Here is a 27,078-nt window from a genome sequence, read left to right on the forward strand (position 1 = left end):
AGGTCACCAAGGTCACGTGACATTTTGTCAAAAAAAATTGTATTGCTAAGTTATCCCTATATACCAAAAATCAGACCTCTAGCTCTATTGGCTTGCTCAAAATTAGATATGTGCATAATTAATGAGGTACAATATGTGGCGTCATAAGCTGTGCCATCATACCATATATGAAGGGTGTAGCACTTGTGGTTACTGAGTTATGGACGAATATGTATATTTGAGGTCAAAGGTCACTGAGGTCACGTGACATTTTTGAAAAAAAAGTATTGCTAAGTTATCCCTATATACCAAAAATCAGACCTCTAGCTCTATTGGCTCGCTCAAAATAGATATGCGCATAATTAATGAGGTACAATATGTGGCGTCATAAGCTTTCCCATCATACCATATATGAAGGGTGTAGCACTTGTGGTTACTGAGTTATGGACAAATATATATATTTGAGGTCAAAGGTCACCAAGGTCACGTGACATTTTGTCAAAATATCTGAGATATCTGCATGAACGGATGGACTCACGGATGGACTCACGGACGGACATGACCCAATCTATAAGCCCCCTGGACTTCATCCGTGGGGACTAAAAACTGTGTCACTGCATCCTTTTTGCAATATGAATACGATGAGAAACTAAATTTTTATTTTTCTTGGCCTTATACATGGGAGTCTATGGAGACTGCCTTATACATGGGAGTCTATGGACTGCCTTATACATGGGAGTCTATGGACTGCCTTATACATGGGAGTCTATGGACTGCCTTATACATGGGAGTCTATGGACTGCCTTATACATGGGAGTCTATGGAGGTGAAAACTAAAAAGTCCTCTAACACGGCCAAATTTGATCGCATTGTGAAACAAATCGACATGCATCTGTATGGGGTAGGGTACTATCCTTGTGCAAAGTTTGAAAGAAATTTACCTGGGCATGTCTGAGATATCTGCGTGAACGGACGGACGCACGGACACACGCACGCACGCACGCACGGACGCACGGACATGACCAAACCTATAAGTCCCCCCGGACGGTGTCCGTGGGGACTAACAAGCATGGGGAAAAGTCTTTCAGTTTTCATCTCAAATCTCTACTACATTGGAACAAGTCTCCAGTCAGTTCATTTACACCATCAGCTATTTCAAAGAGATCATTGGCAATATCATCCTCAGAGCAGCTAGAGTCTCCAAACGCAAAGTTAGATCCATAGTCTGATTCGGTGTCCCAATCTGCACACTCAGTAGCAATTGCATTTGCAGCATCTGTGTCCTTTTGCACGGTTTCCTGTTCTTGAGTAGATGTAGATGCAGTGACTGTCACTGCATCTGTCAGCAACTCCTTTTTACGTCGAGTGAAGCCATCCAGACAAAGTCTTTTGATGGACGGTTATTCATACATATGGCATGGGCATTACGGGACAGATACTGAGATAGCAGAGTTTTTACAGTGTTGCCTCAGCTGTGGCGCATTACGGTTCTTAGCGTGTTCCACGGCGATTTTATGAAACTCTGACTGACTGTGTGAGGCTAAATTTGAGTGTCTAAAGTTGTTAGTGCCAACCACACACGGGCCCTTAGAATAAGTTGAGAAAACAGACTTACAAGATATGCGGCTACCTTACGGGCAGAGAGATCGCCGTATGCTCGTCGGCATGGCATGCAGTACATACATCTTCGACTTATGAAGTAACAACCAGTCGCGGAACTCATTCTGCCATGAATGCTGAAAAGATCGCGATTTTCGTATTTCTCGATCAGGCAAAACATAAATAAATAAATAAATTGTGCTGTTCCGATAACATGGTTTTCAAAACTAAGGTAGGTTGGTCTGCAGGGATTTTTTTCCAATTCAATATTTTTATTTTCAAATATGTATTTTTCAGGGGTTCAGGGCGGTCAAACACTGGCCAAAACATTTCCAGAAAAATGTATCATACATATAAAAGGAATAAACATAAAAGACATCCTTGTTCAAGTAAAAATCAAATGTCAAGTATTACGAACACTTGATTTTACGGGTTTTTTTCTTTCTTTTTTTACTTATGTGTTTACGTAGCTCTAAAAGTGTAGGGTCAGCAGGCAAAAATTAGGGTAGGTCGGGTTATCGGAACAGCACAATTTTTTTTCTTTGGCCTCATATTTCCTTCGTGCCTGTTGCTTCTCCTTGTCGTTTGTTTTTGTATTTTTTTTTTTTGGGGGGGGGGGGGGAGTGGGCTCGCACCCTTCAAAAACACGCCACATATTGGTAGGGTGATCCGAAACAGCGTAGTCAAGTCGCGCGAGTGTGACAGCAGACTTGCAAGACCTATGACCTTTAACAAACTTTGTTAGTATCAAAAATTGTGATAAGTCAAAATAATAGCCCGTGAAATTGGCCAATTGCGTGAGTTATTTAAAACGTTTTAGCTGTCGCAGCTGTCGTTCTCTGTTCGAAGATTTTGTAATTCGTTACGTACTGCAGTAGCAAAACTAGGAAAAACACTCATGCAAGCGGGGATCGGACCGACAAATAGTTGGATACATAGCCAAACAAATTCGATTTTCAAAATTATTATGTGAATTTTGCCTGGTCCGTCGGGGATTCTGTTGGTCTCGGACCAGCGGACCAGCGTTAATTTCGCACGCTGCCTCCACGGTGTGCGAGTATCAAAGAAAACGTGTGATCGAACGATTGGCGTTGATATGGTGATGCAAATAAGATTCGCCTGGGTTGTACATGTTCTGTTTGGTAGTGGTGAGTACTAGAGAACTAATACTCAAAATAAAATCCATGAGTATCGTAGTACTTTATTTTCATAAATATCCTGTATATTTTTCTCTGCAGTTTTTGTTCACCAACCATCAAAGATGGAAAAACATTATATTTTGCCGATTTTTTAAATGTGAGCTCCTTTGAGTGATAAGGGCAAGGTACAAAATAAGCGATGCGAATTTAGAGTTTTATAACAGCGTTTTCGTATAGCTTTCAGTTTCAAAATACTCCACACACTGTTACTCAAAACAAACTAGCGGCCGTGCTTTGCAACCAAGTAGGCCTAACACAGTTCTGTTAAGTTTTGTCTCGCACACGTAGATGTATTAGCACTGTCAATTTGGGAAGTACATTTTTATTTTTATTTTTTTTATCAGGGGTATGCAGGAAATGTCGTGAAGCTCATTCCAGTCGGAATAAACTTTTGTTGAAACTTTCAGAATAAATTATAGGGGATATTTGAAAGAAAATAAGGCTAAAAATTAGGGGGTCACAACGTAAATTTTTAAGGTAGAAGAAGTCAAATATAGACTATATGAATGTTTTTATAGCGTTTAATGATGCCCACTAGTTCGGTTGCCATTGCAACAAATGATGATATGGTATGGGAATATCATGGGTGTATATAACAAACAATAATGTCTTATTATAAACCGCATCATAAACAACAGAGCGAAATTAAAAGGTACTATTCAAATGCAAACTTACTCTAAAAGTTCCACTGTTAGTGCGTTATTACACAGCATAGGGCACATTCTGCGCCTATGCACCCACTGTCTTTATGATAAAACACTTCAAAATGCTGCCATAACTTCTTTATATGATTTAGTATCCCATAATTGGACTGGTTGAATCATATTTGCAAGTGATAAATGGTGGCGATAGAAATGTGTACAAAACATCGACAGAAAGGGTTGTTTTGGCATACCGGAAATGAGCTGTGATATACTGCGCAGAACTATGCGCAAAATTCAAAAATAACAGAGGTGCAGTATACCTTAAGACTTAATACACATTGGATTCTTCCAAAACGTGTTATAATATTGTATGTGTTCGATGACATAAGGTTGTATGTTTGTGAACACTAAAATACTCCTGTTCGCCAAATACTGGTTTCCCCATAGATCCCCAATAAAAGCACGGCCGCATTTCTGTTGGTTTAACAGTGACCTTTGACCTTTGCCCTTAACTGAGGTTTAGTGCCATATCGAATGAATAACAAAATATTTTTTTGTGACGTGTGTAATATTTATTTATGTTAACAACTATGCATGCAGCAGAATGATTGGTATAATAAAATTTAACTAATTGTATAATTATGGCAAGAATTTACAAAAACATTAACAATGTCAATCATTAATACTAGTCTGATCGATATCAATGGAAACAGAAATAAAGGCAGTATAAAAATTTAACAACTAAAATGTACATATTTTAAGAATAATAACATAAGAGCACCATCAATGCCGATAGGGACACGCGGGATTGTGCTAGAATCAGTGAAAAATTGAAAATGACGAGAAAACGCCATTTTTAGGAGTGTTGCCATGGCAACAAACCTTGCCAAATTAATATGATTTTTAATATTTTTGATAGAACTGAAAATGATGTTTCATAGTATACAAGATATCACAATTCAATTTAGTTTTTCTCCACTAAACAGTTTTTTAAAAAAATGGGAAGGCTTTGCAAATATTTCTAATTTTCCACAATTTTAAAATAAAATTAAAGCAAAAGAACAATGAGTGCCCGCACGTTTTTAATCGGATTATTAGACATCGGTCATGGGTTAAAGTAAATATTATATTAACTTTTGCAGTCCCACTTCCTTTTTGAGTTAAACACGTTTGAATTTGAGAAGTTTTCTCTCTTTCACAAATCCGAAAAACATGGCCACTTGAGGGCGCTATCACGAATCTAAGATGGGGTCAAAGGTTAAATTATACCCATTGTCTTAATTGACTTGACCATTCTCGTAACTATTTTACTGTACTTGTACAATTGAAAAATTAGACAAGACAAGTAATGATTGGTGAAAATTGGTATATTTTTTTATATAGTAATGTTGTTTTTGACCGTTTGATGTAAAATTTGCGCCATTAATGTCTTATTTTTCAAACGCTGTTACTATGGTAACAGAAGGTAGCACAACAAAATTATTATACTGGTACTTTAGTTAGGTCACGGCCTATCTTTTGGTATATAATTTATATGTTTTTGAAATTTACCCTTGGCCACCTCATATAGGCGCTCTGCAGGTTTTTACAGACAGTGCCTCTTAAATTCACCTAAAGTAAATAAATAATTGCCCTTGCTGCAGATATTCCAAAAACACTAAAGATATCAAATGTTAAAAAAGCTGAACATATCTCCTCCCATTTGAAGCATTGATTTGAAGAAGTTTCTTGATCGCATAGCCTAGTGTCGCCCACAAAATCCATTGAGTTAAGGGTGAAATAAATAAATAAATAGTGAACTCATCAATTGATGGGTTTTGAGAATGTATTTACATGGTGTGACATACCAGAATAAACATTCCCGTGATGGCATCAGATTTGCTTTCTCCTTCTGCTGCTTAGCTTTTTCAACTGCTTAATCGTCGTCATATGCTGCTGCACTTGACATCTTATGCGTCTCCGTGCATCAAAGCGTGCATTCTCTGTTTTCTTCACCTCGACTAAGCCTGCTTTATAATCCTCATCTCCTTCATAGTGTATACGAATAGCCCTTATCATCTATATAAGGAAGATGTAAGTATATGAGAAAAATACTGTTTTAAGAATGATAGACTACGTTACTGTGATGTCTTTTTTTAGAACTGCAATTAATTTTTAGGTAATTTAGCTAAATAAATTGCATCAAAGGGAAACGTTGATGTTATTGAACAAGTTATTATGCTTGCACATGACTTTACGTGGAATTAGACTGTCCTTTGCAATATGACATAATATATAATATAACACAATGGCGTCGGTATAACTATCTCAAAAAAATTCAGATTCCATACAATCGCATGCTTTTCGTAGTAAAATTTTGATAGCTGTCGGTCCATATCTGTGGTGGTGGTTTTCTGACGGTTTTTGTCCTTTACATGCTGATTTTCATTTTGAGGACTGTTCACGCTACCACCACAGCTATGGTGGATTCCATAAACGAGCGACCGAAACCGTACGCAAGCAGATAGTTGCAAACGATTTTTCACCACTTTGCAACCAATTTACATACAATAAGCATTCACTCATGAATACTACCGTTCACAAATGTTTTTTTTTTTGGTTTTTTTTTTTCGAACATGACAACCAAGAAACTACGTTTGTACCGAACTAGAGTTGATGCAACATATCACTGAAGCTTTTATTACATGACAAAGGCAGACTGAATGTTCGGTCGTTGAGTCGTGAGCGATATGTAGATGCGGCGGTTATAAAACCCACTGTGCCTGGAGGCTGCCTTTTGTCACATGATAAAAGTTTAGAGGTCACCGCTCTAAATGACTGTATTGATATACTGCACCGCAGTTTGGCCAGTATTCGAACGCTGTTTCAGTGTAGTCACACGGGGAAACATCAGCAGAACGGTGGTTTTCACGTGAATTCCCTTGTAACCTGGCTATTAATAAGTATAAGAAAATTGTAAATTGAATGTGAATAAGTCGAAAAATCCTTTGAACTAGCATTTTGCGATTGGTTTGCTAGTCTGTGTGATTGCTCAATAGCTGGAGGGGGAGGAACAAGTCAAAAACTGCCAAAAGTATGGATCCAAGCTATATTGTGGTGACTACAGCCACAGAGTTAGTAAGAAATTACTTACTTCCGCATTTGTTGCACATGCTGACAAAAACACTACTGATGCCTGTTGAAGAAAAATGTTTATATATATATATATATATATATATATATATATATATATATATATATATACATTCAAAAGTAGTTAAACAGTCCAAAGTCACTCGGACGGAAACAAACATAGCAATGATGTAAAGTAACGCCATGCAAGTGCAAGCAATAGATGATTACGGGTTCTCTATGATTGTGTCATATGAATGATGAAGATGTTACATCAGCAGGATAAGTTTCTTACAATTAATATACAGCAAAGAAATAACATCATCAAAATCTCCTAGGTGTTCATCAGTTATTTACCAAGGCGACTGTTTCAGGGATTTGAAAACAATACATTCAACTGCCTTGGCTTCCCAAGCAGTACTAATCAGGTACCACCACACCTTATATATATATGTATATATGTTAATAATATTATATATATATATATATTATATATATATATATATATATAATATATATATATATATATATAATTCTTCTTACTACAAAATGTCTTATCTCACTTGACATTTATGTTTGTTTGCTATCGAGACACAAGTAATACATCAAGATTTTTCTTCATGCTTGTTGATTTGGACAATACAAACTTGCTGTACATACAGCATTAAATCTATCTTTACAGTTGATAGTTATAACGACTTTTATAACCTGTTTGTAAATCCGATTGAAACATTTGCTTTAATTCAGCACTGCATAACGTCGTTGCTGTAAGGCTATCGTGCATCGTCTTCCTCGATTGTAAACGCCATCCTACTGAGTTTTAATGACTTAGACAGTGTTTAGACTCAGTGTAATGGTGAATGTGCGATTCAAAATGATAATTAAAAAGCAGCAACAAGTTTTAGTAATATCAGTAAATAAATGCAAATCGAAGGAATTTTTCAAAACTCAGCAGATGAAATCGCGTTGTCATAATTAGAAATGTTATGATAATGATTTGTATTACCTTGATTTTTAATCAGGCGTAGTTAATCACAGTTTCAAAAAAGAATTTGTACTTTTGAGGAAAAGTTTGCTGGCGTATTTTTGTGGAGAAAAATATCGTAGTGACGTCTCCATTAAACCTTACTTTAGTCAATGAGTGGTTCATTGACACATATAGTGTACACATCTCCAAAATATTATTTTTCCTCTTTATACATATTGGATACTATACATACATCGTTCAGTAAATTTAAATGCTGCTGAAGAGCGAGTTACAAGCGCAGAAAACCCCAAAATACTTTTGAAAATCAACAGCAAAACAGTTTCATACTCACAAACACAAACGATGCAATGCGAATACATATCCAGCAACGAGATCATCAGTAATAGTGGCGTATGACCCGGCAATCCAATACGCAGCGTCTGCTAACAAAAACTGCATTACAGATCTCAGTTCCTCCCTTGATTTGAAAAGTAAAGTGTATCGATGAATTATTACATGAATATTAAAATTCCACTCTCGCACATGGTCTTTAAGTAAAAAGATAAAATTATCTATTTTTCGCACTTTACCCGACACAATTTCCCAATAATCTCGAACCCTTTCACCATTGATTTCATGGAATAAATGACGCAAGATATATTGTTTGTCTTTTTATTGCATTTGTTAGTGTAAACTGGAACACTGTGTCTCTTTCAGTGTTTACTTACCAGAATTTCTGCCATTCATCAGGTTCATACTTCTTCTTCTCCTTGTTGTATAGAATGTGAGTATATCCGAGGCACAGAATACTGATCTAAAATCGACGAATGAATGAAAGTAGTATCTTTGCGTATATCAATAAAGGTATAACTTTTTATACAAAAACAATTAATCAAACTATAAAATATACGATTATTTCACTGCGTGGTTTCTGTAAGGATGATTGTCATTTACTATTCTCCTACGGTAACGCAATTAAGACACATAATTCAAGATAAATTATCTTTCAGAAGTGTTCAAAAGAATCAACAAATGTTATGGTTACACATTATCTTACAGTACTTGTACCTATATATATTAAAAACACTTTGAATGACTGACCGTATGGATGGATTAATAAAATATGTATAAATTGATGGCTTGATCGATGGATGGGTGGATGGAAGGATAATTTGATGGATGGATGGATGGATGGATAGATAAGTAATAAACAAACATACGAATTACTGAATGGATGACTGAAAGACTGACCGAATGGATGGATTAATAAAATATCTATAAATTGATGGTTTCATGGATAGATGGATATATATATATATTAATAAACAAACAAATTTTTAAACGTATTAATGAATGGATGACTGAACGAATGAATAAATTATTCAATGTAAGGATGCAGAACACACCAGAACCATGGTCACATTGATGGCTGTTACAGCGTAGATCACCGAATTTTCGATTTGGCTCCAGCAGCTGTGAATAAAGATTAATATGCTATAGTTACACACATAAATCATCTGTCAACGTTCGTGTAAGAAATCTGTAGTGTAATGTTATGTGTGTAAAAGAAAAAAAATCCTATCCTATCTGTGAATGGATGAAAATTTAACAAGTAACATGATTTGTTGTCCTCGTGAACGTTCTCCTTAGATTGTCTTGTCTTCCTAATGTATTCTTTCCATTATTCTATGTTCAAACCTCATTATACGATAGTCATGAAACGAACGGATCTTTCTGTCAGAAAATGTTCCGTTTTGGAAACTTCAAGTTAAGGAGTTAAAGTTGTACAACTTTTTGTGAGTTGCTTCTACCTTTTGTGATGTTTTTGTAATTGCAATTCATTTTACTAGATCCACTTTGTTATTGTTCATCATTATCACACAAAATTGTGATTACCTTTTTGCATCATCAATAGCTCCAATTGGGTTCATACCAAACCAACACATCAATATCCCTGGCAGGATGCATCCAGTGCATACATAGAAAAGCCTGTTGAGAATATGCATAGAAGTCATATGTATGCATTGTATGTGAGGTAATTCACATTCTTTCCTCATTTTCATTATAGTTGGCGGGATCATTAATTTCTGTTCAAAATACCAACATTTTGTCAACATGATGTCAACAACTAAACCAGAATATCGCAGGATATCAGAATCACATGAAGTCGAAAAGCTTCTTGTTATTTTTCATCGTTTCTGTACTTCATGAATAAATTAGTAAACACTTGTTGATACTTTACAAATAACCTCGCACATCAACAAAAGCAAAACGATGCACACATACCTTGCATTATTACTTGTGTGGATGTACAAACAGAGTCTAAGAAAAGCCTCAATGGATAAATTCAATGTCCATGCGGCATTGACGACTTGTGCAACTTGCACAGCCAATGCAACCATTTGGCATGCTCGCTGAAAAGAAATTGGAAGTGATGAGTGCAGACAAATATAAAATGGTCGTCAATCGCATAAAACCCTAAAACGTTGAATATAAAGTGGAGCACTGATGAAGTCTGATAGATGACGACAAAGGGATTCATAACAAAAAAATGACATAAATGACTCACCGACTTTGCGTCGATACACAGGCTTGCAATGGTCAGTATTGGCATAAGAATATATGACAGCGTGGACACTTTCAGCAAGTTATATCTATCCGTTGTTATCCTAGAAAATACGGTCGTCGGTTTTATATATATATATATATATATATATATATATATATATATATATATATATATATATATATATATATATATATATATATATATATATATATATATATATATATATATATTATATATATATATATATATATATATATTAAGAGTAAAAGTTCAAAATAAACATGTGATACAAATACACACACTGCAAACACACATATTTACACTATACATAGAGTAGGGCTATATACAAAATTTGCGACAACAGCAAAGAAACAATGATTTTTATTTTAGATATAAAAATTCGATATTTACCTCGACAGGGTCACAAACATAAATGATAACAACAATAGGAGGACTGACAACACGTTTAACGACAATTGTTATCGTCCATCGGGCAGCAAGAGGAAACGGCTGAAAATTGTCAAAGAAAGAAACGGTGTTTAACTATATGATAGTAATTGATACCTTAAAAACTCGTATTGACAGATGTATTTCTGTCAAATTCCACAAGTAATCATACCTTAGTCATATCCGCTAGTTAAATATAAACTTGTAAAATGCATTGTTTTGGTTCTCCTTTGACATTTAACCCATCACTTTGCAGGAAGATCTCAAACATTGCATGCCAAGCTGGCTATTGTAAAGCACAGTACAAAAGTCAACTTCTACATCAACATGCAATATGGAACGTACCACAGGTTGCTGGCCGATAGTCATCAATATGGCGTAATTCCCAATTGCGTTGCATTCGCATGTTGTGAAGCTCGTACTCGATTTTGACGAGACCTTGCTACAAGGTTGTGAATTCCATATGCTGGCAAAGAATAAAAATTGCATTTTATGAAGGAACATTACAAGAACATGACGTTCCGCGAATAGATGTGACTTAGCAATCACCGACTACATTAAATAGAAAAGACTCGGGCTTCCCGTGCCGCAATGTGCGAAAACTAGACAGGGATATGTTACAAAACGAACTACAGTGGCTACATGTTGTCGTAAACTTTTATTACAAGGTCACTTCCAACATATATAAAACAGGGCTATATAAACAAGCTCTAACAGTACTCGTGACTGCAATCATGGCTTTATGAGATAACTATTCTGCAGAAAAACACCACAATTATTATTTGTCAGAGTCACTTAGTTATTGAGTATTGACATACGTCAATCTATTAAAATGTCGGATCCTAAATATGATGCAACATAGTACTTGCAACATAAGCTACGATGAAGTTTGAAGTTTAATTGAACGGAACGAAACACGAATAAGGGTGAATGATTTTATGAACTGGCCCTTCAGGGTTCTCTTACTTTTTGGATTTCCATAGGCCATGTGGGCACACTCAGCATCATAACCAACCTGCAATATATAACCAGAAAAAGAGAAGGAGGGAGAGGGGAGGAGAGACAGATAGGGGACACAAACAAAAGCAGACACAGATGCAGTCAGGCAGACAGATAGACACATAGAGATGGAATTGGAAGAATAGAAATATAGAGCAACAGAGATACAGGTTCGGATGAAACAGAATGGAGGTTAGAGTTAGAATGACAATAGACGTTCATCAATTGCAAAACAATGACCAGGTAAATATTGTTGAATTTTCGAAATAATATTTGTAATCATATCAGTATGTAAAGTATTGAACGATATTCTGCCAATTATTTAACAAGAAAACACAATATTCCAGACCTCAATGCCTTTATCACTGAGACTTGGCAAAGAACAAATAGCTTTGTTTCTTTACCTCTTTGTGGTACATCTTTGTTGTAACCTTCAGTGATTCCGTGTCCTTAATGGAACCTGAGTCTGTATATAGCATAACTGATACAACAGGCGAGTTCACTTTCCGCACGCGTTTTAACGCTGTGATAGATTTTACCCATTGTCTTGATTCGTCCCTTCAACAAGACGGAAATTGGTCTTATTCATTTACACGCAGAGAAGATCCGTTCTCTTACGTGTTTTGTATACAGCGTTTTTACTAACTGCTAATAGTATTCAAATGAAGCTATTGGCAGCAATTACCTGAGTTACTTTGAAGATAGCTATTAAATGTATTCAAACGTAAGTGGCACCCAAAGCTTGTATGGTAAACTGAAACCACATAATTTTATTTGAGCAACAGTTACTATGAAAGACTACAGTAGCCTGTGTTAACCAATTAAAAATAAAACCATGTGTAGATTGTACTTCGAATTCCCGGAATAGCTGGTTACATTGTTTGAAGAAACACGCCAGATACTATTTAGACACCTTTCCAAATGAATTGCTCCAAATTCATTGTTTTGTCACTCATGCCATGTAAGAATCGTAAAACCTAAATGTTAAACTTCATAAAAAGACTCCCCTTCTTAGAACGTGTGCGTTTTCAAGGACTACGTATACAAATATGTAATTAAAACCTGGGGGGAGAAGTACCACTTTCAAAGATTGAGGGGTTATTGTTATGAAGGTATGTGAGCGTATAGACACATAATCTTTGAGAGGTCAACTTATTTAACCCTTGATACTGATTTGTATTCACTCTTCGTGACAAAACACAGGGATATATGTCATCATGGTTATCGCCTTTTTATTGCCACCTGACAACTATTCAAAAATATTTTCATGAAAATGTGATACACAGAAAACGTATGATACTAGGCATCCATGAATTCAAAAACTAAATGTATGGTTGACGTAACTTGCTATATTTTTCTAGTTAATCAGTCCGTGTACTATTTTCGGCAAACTTTCATGTGACACCCCCTCCTCTAGAAGTTTAAGAAACTGCTAATGAAAATTCAGCATCACTACATAAATACGACCAAGACAACCATCGGTACAACCATCATTATGTCCAATCTTGTAATGGCAATTAAATTTAAATTTATGGCATAGGCAAGCTTGAAATACCAGGTATTGAAAACAATCCATACTTACACTCGTGCATCGCCAACAGGCAACAGTTCTCCAAAATTGTGATAGACATACACAATGGCAACACTTGTTTCTAGTGTGAAGGGGGGAAACATTGCTTTCATTAGTTTTTGTTGGTTGGTCATACATTGAGCAACAAAATAAAAAATAATGTTATACTCGTTATAACCACAGGGGCTCATTAATGGTTAAGAAAGAATAAAGAATACTAACTATTAAACCTTGCTTTGTGTACGATCCTTCTTTCCTGGTCTCTTCTCTCACCCTGTCCGTGCCCTATGTTTCCTCGCGGTTCGGTGAGCAGTATGGGAACGCCCTCTCTTGGTGACCATTTGACACACTAATACCCTGAATGACTTAAAAACTACAGCTTGTCTGTTTATAAATATGTTTAATTTGGCAAAAGTAAGGGGGGCAACGCAGAAATCCTGTAGGAAAAGTTCACCAAGGGAGGGCGCACCACATACCACATAAAGCGTCTTGAGTCACATGTACAGAGCGAGGTAATATAGGGCGCGAGGAGAGTACAATAAAAAAGCAGATACCTGTATCCTTTTTCTTTCTTATATTTTAACTGGCAATTCATGAGCCTTTTATATAACATATGAAAGCATTTGGGCATATTCGTTTATCCCTGAGATTCCAATTTTATTAGGAAATATCTATAAGAGCTATCAATCACTGATGTTTAATAAATGAAGCCATAGCAAAAGGTTAAGAACAAACTACAGTGGTTTGCGATGACGCATTGGCATTAGACGATCTAGAAATATTGTCTAAATCGAGTTATTGTCAACTCTGTCTGGCATGTCTATCAGCTAGGCGGTATTATCCGTCACTTGCAAAGACATCAACCCTGCAAAAGTTGAAACATTTTCTATCAGGTGGTCAGAAATAGTCAAAACAACATAACCACACCTATTCACGCACACAGCCAGCTGTCTAGGAATCACTTAGTCAAATATAAGGCTTTTCCATTCGCAAAATTTTGAACTGACAACATACACATATGCATCGATAATAATAAGCAAATATTTTCCTCAACACACCAAACTTCATTACGACGGAACTACAACTCGGATTGCTGGTATGGCCTAGGATAGCAGGTGTGGTGTGTTTCGATCAGGTGGTGTTGTTTTTGACTACGTCTGACCTCCTCCTAGACAATCTTTCAAGTTTTGCAGAGTTGATTGCTCTATATTATCGCTTAGCTGATAATTGCACCTGACAGTGTTGGCAACACCTAGATTTAGACAGCATGTCTTGTTCGTTAATACCAACGAGTCAACGCAATCCACTGTAATGCTGCATCTTACAATATTACCTTTCAAGAAGAGATTTCTTGCTTACTTAATTTGTATTCAGAAAACAGTCGCGATTAAATACATTGGCGGATTTTATCAATGATAGTGTTAATCACTTTGATCTCGCGTAAACTTAGAATTTTATGTCAAGATCTATGGCGACCGTTATTTCAAGCAAAGTAATGTCTTCACAAAAGGTCATATACATGTACCGGTACATAAAAAGACGCATTCGTGGAAATTCTGGAAAGAAATGGCCTACCTGTATCGTTTGATAGTTCAAATGACGGTAGAATAGCATCGCTTACAGATGTCTGGTTCACACTTCTAGCTACTCTTGAGTTGTGTTCATGTCCAACTCTCAAGGTTTCCATATCTTTCTTCCCATGTGATAGCAAGTATGCCTGATATTCTGGTGAGAAATTTAAAAATAAATTAAAGGTACCTAGATGCTTTTAATTGATTCCATGCAAACTTGAAGGCAATTGCTGCAGGTTCCCAGGGACACTTTAATACAAGATCCAGAAACCTGCTAAAAGAGCTTTCAGCTCATGTTTTATTATTATGTAGGTGCGCCGTTGAGTCTATTGCTGATATTTGAGGAATGTGTTTCCCAGTTACACATGTAGGTACTTGACGTTGTGTATTGAGATTAAGATATACAACAAAGTAGATACAAAGAACGGTTGATAAAATTGAGAAATTACGCTTCTTTTCAAATTGCTTTGTATGTTCTGGGTAGGAAGCACCAGTATCGTGATGTCACAGCCATTCCGAGTCCACAACAGGTTTGCAATATTTCATTGCGCGACAGAAACCATGCACTCAAGGCAAACACAACACAATTGCTCAAAGTAGACTCATGAACTTGCCTGCAGTAATGTCATAAATGGGGATATCGTTTGACCATAGACACTTTCACTGTCGGATCTAGTTTATCAACGGCCAGGAGGTGAAATTTTTCTCGTGGGCGGTTGCGAAATGTCACTCTCGTGTAGGCTAAAATTATCACGGACGTTGTCCTATATGTTGTATTTTGCGGGCAGTGTTCAATACGCAGGCGGTCAGGTCAGAAATACACACTTTCGCATGAGACACAAAACTCAATCACAAGAGCTCATGATTTGCCATGTAGAAACACTTTGCATTTGATCAAATCTTCTAATCAGATGAAAATAAAAATATTTACTGCCCACTCATTTTTTTTTTTAAATTGATGATTAATACAGAAATCTTAATGCAAAAAGTTCAAATATTATATATCATTGCCTGAATACATTGGTTTATGTGCCCGGGAGCAGGTGACAATTTCATGCCAGGAGGGCAAATTGTCTCATGCTTCGAGGGCACATAAACCATGTATTCAGGCAATAATATTTTTATTACATGCCTCTTCACAGTTAATGCTATATGACATTTAGTTACATGCAGGGCATTTTCAAACAATTTTACCATTATCGACCAGCATCAAACAGATTTGAACGAAAGTCAAAATAGCAGTGCGCGCATGGATATTTTACATTTAGCGTTAAGCGTCTACTTTGACGTCGAAAACGTCGAAGGGCTTCACTGGACCGGGTAACCATGGAAACCGGTCAGTACATCGTTCACCGGCCCGCTAACTCCCCGGATGTTCCTATTCAAATCAATGCACTGATTTGCACTCACATCGAGGCATGTAATAAAATAAAACGGTTCAGTTGACGTAGATGCGGACTTAAGTGACGGATACCAAAGAACACGTACACGTGACACTGAAAAAGAGACAATAGGCCCTGTTCCTCTCAAATACTGGCAAAGTTTTATAATTTTTCATATATGCCGTTGCGACAGAGTTCCTTATGTGCCCGTCACACATTTTCATTATTATTGTCATTATTTAGTATAGCTATGGATTTTAAGAAACGCTTAAATCATTGAGTTTCCATTTATGAAAATTGGATATTAAAAAAGGTATTTAAAACACCGTTAAGACGTGTTATGTCAATACTCACCTATATTTTCATGAGCAAGATTGATCGAAAGATTGTAATTCCGGATGAAGTAGCTTGCAGCGAGGTCGAATTTTTCCAGATCCTCAAATACTGCAGCTGTACCTTTGTCTACGCCTTTGTTCTATGAACAAAATGCAAAAAGGAATTAAATCATCTTCTACTAATCCATGCTGGCATATTTGTCGTTATGGCGAAATATCATATTCCCAAAAAATTAGATGACTAAAATGCCTAATTCAGTCCGAATCTGAACGCTTCGATATTCAACGCTACGAAATGTAACTAAAACTGAAAATTGTTAATCAGTGAAATTAGGGTAGAGAGTTTGAAATGTCATCATCAAAGTGGCATAAGTACTTTATTCTAATACCTAATATGAATTCAAGAGATCATCATCGAAATTTTAGTCCTAACATTACTAGGAAACCCGGTGGGAAAAAAAGCAACGCCAGCGATGTAACGCAGATGCATACACAATTCAACATTATATCCAAACGATCTAAATGTTGCCAGTCCCCACTATTAGAGAATTATATTTTTTTTAATTTTTATCCGAACATCTGTACTTTGTGAATAAAACGATTGATAATATAGAATACGAACCCTATGGATATCTTGCCACCTTTGCTCGTTACGTTTGTCAAGCATATTGCTGACAATTTTCACAAATACCTAGGAACAGGATTCGGAATAAGAATCAACATTATACCTGATATATATATATATATATATATATATATATATATATATATATATATATATATATATATATATATATATATATATATACACGAAGTAATTGTACACATACTCTAGCAAGCGTTATTACTTTTTAAAAGCAAACAGAATATTGGTATACTTCAGAGCATATACAAAGATTTCTTCATTTTATCATAATTGAAGTATTTGCTACATCAGTCACAACTTTCATGTAATTACAACTCATAATTAAGTATAATTGGGCCTTGAAGGCATATTTAAACGCGCGCAATATCCCTCTTTATGAAGTGAAATGCTGGATAACATTTTGTCAATCTTTTGTTCTCAATTGAACTCGTTGACAACTAAATAAATTTCGTGTTAGCTAAATTTGACACTGAAGTGAGGCCTCAATGTAAACGTGAGTTAGCAATACTTACAAACGAGAAATTCATTTTGCTTCCTACGTCACCTTCCAACATAAACGGTTCTTTCTGTGAATCATGTCGAGAATTTCGATAACTTTTAAAAGATCTCCTCCGTTTATTGTTCTTTTATCAAGCGATATAACATTTTCAATTTCGTCAACGATCTTCTCTGCTTGTTGGCTTGTATTAATTCTCCTCGCCTAAAGGAAATAAGGAGATATTTATTGTTATCATACGAGTAAAATCTCTTTGGACAAAAATATATATCAACAAAAAACAAAGACAGTAATAATGTAATAATGGCAATGGTAATGATAATAACAATAATATTTAGTACCTTTTATGATTAATAATTGCTTGTAATTATTCTCGTTTATAGGGAGAAATGGTTTCATTATGTGTTATTTTTGAAAATAAGGAAAATTGCATCTTTGCCAGTACAAAACGGCATTGAATCGCAAAACAGATACTTATATAGAACATTAAGCGTCTCAAGACCTCGAATGCATGCATACTTATTAGCATTTGACTTAATAATCCGTGTATACATTGTTCATCGGCGACAGGCGTGTTTTATCATGGTTACACTAAAATAATGTCACTTAAATATTCACTCATGTTTGAAAAGGGCAAGCCATGGGATTTGAGTCACTTGCACATTGTTACAGATTTGAATTTCAGTGAATTAAATGTTTTAGATGCATAAGATTATGTATTGTTCTTTTATGTCAGACTGCATATGGTTCAGGCAGAAATTTTCCGGGAATGGTAATGTTTGAAATACTTATTACGGTTCGACAGTACCCGTCGGTAAAGTCTAGGCCTGACACACTAGCAGCAGGGCATAGTATTGCATTAGGTTTTGTTGTTGCGTTGACCTGAGGTTTTGTAAATAGGGTGTAGTTTTGCTAAACATACCCTATGAGAAGGGATGAGCAATCGTAAATGTATTATAGAAATAAAAAATACTACAGGAATGGCAGCGTAATCTAGACTGGTCCCAAATTTGGCGAGAACTTATAAATTCAACTAAAACTGGAAATATTTCGCAACATCAATAAAATTTAGTAATATACTAGCATCAGGAAAAACTCTTCAACTGATTGGAAGGCGACAAATGCAAGAAATGTTGTTGACGAAGGACGACACGTAAAACCATTACTGAGGAAAACATTCGCACACTGAAATGGTGGTAGGCGCCAGATTTAAAAAGGAAGCCTAGCTTTGCATAAACGTTTTCGATCAATTTAAAAGCTCAGCACATAGGTTACTTTTTAGCGAAAAAATTCTTAAGCAGGGAAGTTTTTAAGGCCGCGACATTAAAAATCTAGCGCCCTTTGATAAATAAATCACATTTCATACGTGGTTCTTACGTAGCTATCTTTAATTTATATAATAAAATCAGTTTTTTTCTGAAAAGAAAAAAAATACACAAAAGCAAAAAACAAAAATCCGATAAACGCAACATTAAACATTGGTTAAACATTAAACATTAAACGCAAAGTTGGTTGTGTCCACAGCTGAAACTCCAATTATGAGAAGTAAAGACCACTAGTAGATTTGATAATTGGCTTCTTTGCTAGTTCAATCCTGATACGTTGGCTGCTGACATAGTGGATCGACGTTGAAAATAGCTATTGATACCTTCAATAGTGTCAACAGTGAGGCTAAATATATATTTCTATGTTCACTTCTACTATAATCAAAAAGCAGTGTTGTCAGAGTATCGATTAGTTCTTGTAACACATGCGTTTATCAAATAGAAATACTCAATAATCAATATTGCTTAAAGTTACCTGGTCTGCAATATCCTGGTATTTTCCCTTCACGCAATATGTGGTGTCCGGGTCAGACCACTCCCCAGACATACTGCAATAGCGAACGACATTACCTTCAAAACAAAAGAATGGGTAATATTGACACAATAATAGTAACTATTTAATGTACACATTTGTATAATTATTCATTAAGTTCACCTAAATTATTCTAAGAATAGAGCTTTTGGGATAGAGCTTGCGCTGTTAGGCAACAATTGTATGTGTTAAAGTTATACAGTCACCGGTAATCAAAGTATGCCCATATATGGTCAAAAGGGCGTTCCTTGGTATTTAAAATGCCCATGTGAGGGCGCTGTTTTTAAAAAGCGGCCACCCGCTTAAAATCTGTGATTGGTTAGATTTTCTCTTTCCATGGTAACTGTGACAAAATCGGAACAGGTGACAGTATACCTTTAATCGAAAACATGGTAGAAGATGGATGATATTTATCATCGTCAATCAGACTATAAGCAATCAGACTATAAGCCTTCTGTAGATAACAGCAGGATGTAGGAGTACAAATAACTAGAGGAACAATAACTGTTAATCAACACAGTCGATATATGATATACTATGTTCGCAAAATCCCGAATTATATTATAGCTTTGTCAATACCAGTGAATTTTGTGACGTCATATCCACACATTATTACTGATAATGCATTCCATTATTCAACATTGCGGCCCCACAGCGAGCATAACAATCCAAGTTATTTTTTGAAAACAAAAAAAGGACTGCGCATTTAAAAGGAGGGAAAGTATCGGATAAACCATGTAATACACAAAACTAAAAATCTTGATAATGGTGCACAATATTGATAATAATGTCTTACTGTACGATTTATCACATTTTTTGAGTCCTCCCGCATGCACTTGTCGTCTGCTCTGTCTGGCTCGCGCTCAGCATGCAGTCCCCGTACACGCTGGTTGTACTACTACGTTTGTTTACAACATGGTTCGCTTCGTTGCCGTATAGGTGAAACGGAACTCAGTACGCTTGCAAACTTCAAGACGATACTAGGTTTGACACATGGCATGTTATGTATGTCAGTGGCCATGTAAACGATGCAAGCGTGAAAGGCTACTCGAACCAGCCGTAAACGGGCCAACAACGGCAGCTTGCTGTCATCAACCTTGACCGGAAGTGTCTACGGAAATTACTAGCAGCCATTCAAAGTCTCGGTCCAAGGTCAGCTACTGCCAACAATCATGACGACCGTGGACTATCCGTTGATCTAACATCTCGGCCACCTAATTCTGATGCACTGACTGTAATCGGAGACAACTTTCATTCATCGTATTTTTCTCCATGTCTGTGGTTTCACCTTGCCTTGTTTACGATATCGCGACGGAGACCCTCCAGTATGTTTGTCAACTGTACCTTTCAAGCACCCGTTTACGTCAAGTTTTCTCGTTCGCCGAAATAAAATAGGCCATCGAAAATTAAATTTATAGACACAATTATTAATGAAATATAAACATTTGAATAACATTGTTGAACTCTGTTGATATCGTTTGCAATGAATGCTGTACTACTAGCGACATAATAATGATCGTATTGATCAGCTGATACCATGCAGCTCGCTGATCATGCTGATGTCGATGCATAAACATTCCGTTTTCTTCATGTCTGGCATTTCACCGTGTCGGCTTTTTGAATGGCATGATATTTAAAGGTGATGTTTCAAGTTCGATATAGACGGTAGGGATGCAATTCCTTTTCATTTCCTTCATAAATACATCGATTTTTAATTCCAAATTGAACCGTGAAAGTGCTGCTCATTTTTTTGTGTTGAACGTGCGTGTTCAGTGCAGTGCAGTGTGGAGTGCATGTAAATGTATACAGTATACAGAGTTAGGGCCGATCATGCCGGACGATGCTCACTGGCTTCAAACTCAGTTTAAATTTCCTTTTTTATTCGTTTTCTACAACTACAAATTCACTGGCATTGCCAAAACTATAAAATAATAGCAATAATGCACCCCCTCCCGGCCCATAATGGACTCAAGCAAACTTTGCACTCCATAATGTACGAGGCGAAGCCGAGTACATTATGGAGTGCAAAGTTTGCTTGAGTCCATTATGGGCCGGGAGGGGGTTCATTATTGCTTAAATATTTGATTGTAATATAACTTCACAATTAAGACATGTGTTCAAAGGACTTTTACTATACTGATGTAAGCACATGTTTTTCTTTCCCATTGATTAGTAGAATAAAAGACGTAAAAGTAACCACAAAACAAACACGTACCATAATAACCTCGACCACACGTTGCAACTTCAGAGCAATTAGCCTTTGTGGCAGGCCAGGTAACATTGTTGGCAGAGTCGACCGTTTCTTTACAATTGAGCCTCTAGTAGCTGGAAAGTAGGTGTGTGAAAGGATTACTAGCTCGACACTCTTACATATATGATTGGGACGAACCATTCTATTTCTAGGTGGTGTTAAAATTTGATAAATAATATTTGTTTTGGTGGCGACATTTTGAAACCAACTCAGAGCGTTTGTTGAACAGTGTAGATTTGTCAGCATTGATAATGTGCAGCTTTTCTGATATACAAAGATAACATCGCTTGTTCATGTTAGAGTAGCTCAATGAACAAGCATTGTAAAACATGAACAAGCGATGTAATCTTTGTATATCAGAAAAGCTGCACATTATCAATGCTGACAAATCTACACTGTTAAACAAACGCTCTGAGTTGGTTTCAAAATGTCGCCACCAAAACAAATATTATTTATCGAATTTTAACACCACCTACAAATAGAATGGTTTGTCCCAATCATATATGTAAGAGTGTCGAGCTAGTAATTCTTTCACTTCTGAGGATTGCAAGATGCATGAAACTTAAGTAATAGATTTCATTACTTTGTACTTGAAGTAATCTGTTTATTTATTTATTTATAACGCTCTCTGCTTTTTGCATTGGGCACTGTAATTTCCCACGAGGACATCTGTATACTTCGAGATATATATATATATATATATATATATATATATATATATATATATATATATATATATATATATATATATATATATATATAATATTTATAATTAATCATGGATTATGTATTTACGTATGAATTTATGTATGTATGTATGTATGTATGTATGTATGTATGTAGGTAGGTAGGTAGGTAGGTAGGTAGGTACGTTCTTAGGTACATAGGTACGTAAGTTGGTACCTACTGATAAGTTCATAAATATCGCGTTACTTTAATTCAGACTCCTGGTTGGACATACAAACTTTTCAGTTTGATTATGACGGCAATGCCGGGAAAACACAATTCAGTATACTCTAAATATGCTCGTGCTACCATTTGGCCTCTATCTCCGATCATGATAATGATGATGATGATCAAATATTTAAGAAATGAAGAAAAATAAAAATAAATTTGCTGTTGTTATTATTATTATTATTGTTTTGTTTTTGTTGTTGTTGATAGTATTTGCAGAAAAAAACAAAGTTAGCTCTGCAAAATACAATGTAGCCTAATTATACACATGCTACAATAATTCAATACAGCGTAACTATACATAAGGGATGTCTCTTTATATTCACACATTTTTTTTCCATCGTCAAAAATGCACCTAGCAAGTATCGAAAGCTGTAAAATTTGACGTAGGGTCAAAGCACATTAGTCCTTCTCAATCATACTCAAACATTTTTACGTCTTACCGATTACAAGTCGACAAATCAGCAAGTTTTCAGCGCATCTTGTCGTCTCTTACATTCCAGATTTAAAAGACCCCGCGTTAGATTAAGTCACGTGGGCGCATTTCAAATCAAACCAATAGCAGAGCCAGTAGTAAACGAAAGGGCCCAGCGTGAAAACCCGAAAGTAACGTAAGCTTCTGACGTCGAATTTTACCACTTTCGATGCTTCCTTGGTGAATTTTGGGCGATGGAAAAAAATCGTGTGAAAATGAAGAGACATCGCTTTTGTATAGTTAGGCTGTATTGAATTTTGCAGCATGTGTATAGTTACGCTGTATTGAATTTGCAGCGCATATGTATAATTAGGCTGTATTGAATTTTGCAGCGCATACTTTTTATTTACTGAGTCTACATATATTTTTATTTTCTCATTTTTTAAATATTAAATCATCATCATTACCATCATCATCATCAATATCATCATCATCATCATCATCATCATCGGAGATCGAGGCCCCTATGGTGCTACTCATGTTCAATAGGTGAAAACGAAAAGTTGACTAAATTTGATAGCGATCGGAGTAAGTTTGATACCAGCACACATAACGTAGAGCATATGCAGTGTAAAGCGTTTAAAGTCTCGCTTAAATTCAGAATCAGAGGCGAACTTATATTACTGAGACTAATTCACATAGGTACTTATCATTAAAACTGCTAACTCTTGTGTAAGACCTTTGTAAACTATTTCCTTGAAAACATTATGTGAAGTGCAGCTCGACAAATGCATGTTAACGTAGGAACAAAGAATCATTTTTATTAACATGTTTACCTATACACTGACTTGGAAGTACATCTGGTATGCAACCACGATTATCGTCTCTTCTAAAGTTAGATGTACATTTGCACTCGTACCAACCATCAGTGTTTTCACAAACTTCATTTTTATTCTCAAAATCACAAGTATGTGTTTGCTCCTTACATTCGTCGATATCTGAAGGTAAAATGATATATGATAGTATGATAACGTCGCTTGTGTATTGACATCCGTTGTCTGGGTGATAATATTTTTATATTATGTATTTTAACATTATGTAACCTTACACAAATGACACTGGGACAGGTATTGGGTGAAATCCAAGGACGATGGAACACATAGGCTTAATGGCCTTTCGCGTAAAGCCAGTCGCAGATTTGAATGACCTCAAGCGAGGACAGCCTGCGAACAAAGATGTGCGGACTGTCACACCGGGGTTACATGGCGAGGTAGCGACCTAGACGGTAGCGTGGGATTTTTTGCGCGGTCTCGCCTCACATCGGGCAACATGGTAGAGGAAACCCACCTGGCAAATGACAGTAATCCTGATGGAACTTCGTGAGCTTTTAGTCGCCCAAATGATAAAAAAATACCAAAGTTCTATTGAATATTTACTGTTGACCGCTACGCCGTGGAGGGAGGGTGGGATTATGCGAGAGTTTGGAGTAAGGCGAGAACTGAAAAGACTATAGCGAAAGGTTACAAGACTGTTATGCGAGCTGGTGATGACTCGAGTGAGATAATGCTCGTAGATCTCACAGTGAAAGTGAGTTAGGGCGGGAAGCAGGTGAAGATTAGCGCACGATTAGTGTGTTACATTAATGATAATGTGAAAGTGTGGTCAGATAGCTTACACGAAACACTAGCCTTCACCATGGTCTTCATACCCCATCTCTGTGTCAACTATGATTAAGCAAAGCCATAACTATTTAGTAATGTCATGACGAACCTTAAAAATAATTTAAACTTTGGATTTGAATGCGTCGATGAAACGGCCGCGGCCGATCTGACTCAAAGATGCCTTTCTTAATTGTTCAATATCCTGTTGGAGCCATTAACAGCAAGCTAGTCATGTAGAAAATTAGGTACCCTTGACGAATAACTACAATCGCAATCCATTGAGAGTTGAATGGCTAAATAGTGTTAGGAAATGGTGAAGTTTTGTGATCCTGACAATTTGTAACATTATGCAGTATTAATATCAAAGGTCATATCTATTCCTATAGTTTCACATTCGGTTGTTCAGATATTCATATTTGATCTTGAATAGCATAATGATGTCTTGCCTTTCTTGGTTGTTGATATATATCGTTAGGAATATATGTATTCATTCCCTAGACGAAAACAAGACCAATCTAACAGAGTGTTGTCTTTAGTTTAAATGAAGGAGGGCGATTAATAAAAGTAGGAGAGCAATACCTCCACCAAAGTATTGCTGTAATATTTCAGCAGAAGGAAAGTATGAACATTTCTTGTGAGAAGAGATGAAAACATTATACAATGTTGTACGACTGGCTACAAAATCCAAATCAAGTTAATTGATATGCAGTTTTTTAAATTTTGAGCCGCTGCTCACATAACACAGGAACGAACAGTTACCCGACAACTATAATGTAATATTATATGGTTCCGATTTTGACGATCGCATAGCGATGGACACAGTACAGACGTTTCAAGAATTCCGACGTAATATCTTATAAACATAATCAAAACTCTACGACATTATCAAAAATTTCATCCCAAGGTGTTGTCGATAGGATGTTGCCACAGTACAGAGATTTGAAAGTCTACAAGTTTTGAAAAGTGTGAAGTAGGAATGTGCGAAACATCGAACAATTTTGAATTACTACCATCTTCGAGAAGTAAAATAGCTCACCAATGCAGTCAGGGATTTCATGATTAAAACTTCCATCATTGCAGGTCAAGGTAACATTGGCTGTTGGTCTGAATCCATACTCACAGGTAATAACAGCAGAGTCGCCATGCAAAATGTACAAGAGTGGTTCTTCGTAATCCGTTGCAGATGGTTCATAGATAAGGCAGGGATCTGTAAGTGTTGGCGAAACAACTGTAAGACTTCCAATTCCTTCGTCATTTCGAAAACGTGACCTGACTGAAGGATTTGACGTGTACGTTCAAGTTCTTACAAAGTGGGATCAAATGGCTTATAATTTGACTCATCATGGAAGTCTTCTGTACCATTTCGCGAGCATCCATTATTGTTTTGTTATGTATTTTCCGACTTTAACAAAGTTGTATACAGGGCGTGCAAGATGGTCTTTCCCATTAGTGTATGTTGTCTGTACCATTAGTACTAGCATGTAAACCATTATCACAGCATGGGATAAGGGTCTGCTACTGTTCCCTCTACCCATAATTTATCTCTGAACTCAAGTTGACAAATGACGGTTCTGGCCGTCGATGCGTCTTATTTCGTTATAAAAATAGATAGTTTGTGTCGTATGACGTGTAAAGTTTCGTAAACGTGTGCGGAAATTCCTTGGAATCAAAGGATTTACTTTGTTAAGAAGGTAGTTTATCTCTGGTTGTCATCGGCACCATGAATACTTATTAAAATACTCAAAATCTTAATGATGAATCCAATTGCATACAAACTGGATACACACCGTATTTGCGGCAAATGCATAAAGAAGCTACTAGTTACCTCTTGCGACGATGTTTATGAAGTTCTGACGCAACATATGTTTAAATGGCAGTAAAACGATGAAAATACGTCACACGTAATGAAGGAACATGACAATTTCACGTGGTGGGTTTGCAACGTATCACGGTGACTTCTTAATAATAATAATGACGTGCAAATTCAAGATCAGGAGCTGTATTGATGGTCGAAATTCGATGAATTGTTTTGTCTTTAATTCATATATATCGTGTAATCAAAACCAAGCCTTTTGAGTGTTGTTAAATATATCAGTAGGAGTAAGAGCAAGAAGATGGGAGAGAAAAGGTCATCTGCTACCTTGATCCCTGACGACATATAACTTCTACACATATGGAATAAACGAAAATTAACTTTGAAGACTTAGAGCCTCTACCTTGTTCATGTATCACAACGACCTCTTGCATGCCAGTTTCCTGACAGAAGACATTCTACAACTGTAACAACTTGTTACTGTAATTTTGGCCTGTGTTATTTACATTATAACGAGCTGTTGGCTTGGGAAAATAATGATTGCGACTTGTACTGATAGATGAAGGTGGGACATCTTTCAAAGTTTGCCAAATGCGACGGCAATACAAACAAA

General features: G+C 36.3%; 2 protein-coding genes and 1 long non-coding RNA gene across 3 annotated transcripts in view; all 3 read right to left on the bottom strand.

Moving 5' to 3' along the window:
- Window positions 1-10,977, bottom strand: part of LOC139144120 (uncharacterized) — a 386,360-nt gene extending 375,383 nt beyond the window's left edge. Inside the window, exons 1-6 of the mRNA XM_070714787.1 lie at window positions 10,861-10,977; window positions 10,480-10,578; window positions 10,069-10,168; window positions 9,786-9,913; window positions 9,396-9,488; window positions 8,906-8,972 (exon numbers count right to left, since the gene is read on the bottom strand). Of these exons, the coding sequence (XP_070570888.1) occupies window positions 8,906-8,972; window positions 9,396-9,488; window positions 9,786-9,913; window positions 10,069-10,168; window positions 10,480-10,499 (408 nt within the window). The 5' untranslated portion in view covers window positions 10,500-10,578; window positions 10,861-10,977. The remainder of the gene's footprint in view (window positions 1-8,905; window positions 8,973-9,395; window positions 9,489-9,785; window positions 9,914-10,068; window positions 10,169-10,479; window positions 10,579-10,860) is intronic.
- A 289-nt stretch (window positions 10,978-11,266) lies between these two features.
- Window positions 11,267-14,805, bottom strand: LOC139144487 (uncharacterized). The gene is made up of 5 exons (XM_070715186.1): window positions 14,660-14,805; window positions 13,097-13,166; window positions 11,919-12,072; window positions 11,482-11,530; window positions 11,267-11,271 (listed from the first exon to the last, which is right to left on the bottom strand). Exons 1-5 carry the CDS (start codon window positions 14,769-14,771, stop codon window positions 11,267-11,269), a joined length of 390 nt encoding a protein of 129 aa, XP_070571287.1. The 5' UTR covers window positions 14,772-14,805.
- Window positions 14,806-16,397: 1,592 nt separating this feature from the next.
- Window positions 16,398-21,692, bottom strand: LOC139143120 (uncharacterized). The gene is made up of 5 exons (XR_011554534.1): window positions 21,587-21,692; window positions 19,315-19,409; window positions 17,531-17,718; window positions 16,995-17,063; window positions 16,398-16,512 (listed from the first exon to the last, which is right to left on the bottom strand). It is a non-coding gene; the product is annotated as an uncharacterized lncRNA (long non-coding RNA).
- Between the last annotated feature and the right edge of the window lie 5,386 nt (window positions 21,693-27,078).

This window comes from Ptychodera flava, chromosome 11 (assembly GCF_041260155.1).
Source record: "Ptychodera flava strain L36383 chromosome 11, AS_Pfla_20210202, whole genome shotgun sequence".
Classification (NCBI taxonomy): Eukaryota; Metazoa; Hemichordata; class Enteropneusta; family Ptychoderidae; genus Ptychodera; species Ptychodera flava.

Coding starts and splice junctions, on each gene's coding strand:
- LOC139144487 (XM_070715186.1), bottom strand. CDS start 14,771: ATGGAAACCTTGAGAGTTGGACATGAACACAACTCAAGAGTAGCTAGA. Junction 13,167..14,659: donor TGAACTATCAAACGATACAG/GTAGGCCATTTC, acceptor CCTTCACACTAG/AAACAAGTGTTGCCATTGTG. Junction 11,531..11,918: donor CAAAGATGTACCACAAAGAG/GTAAAGAAACAA, acceptor TATATATTGCAG/GTTGGTTATGATGCTGAGTG.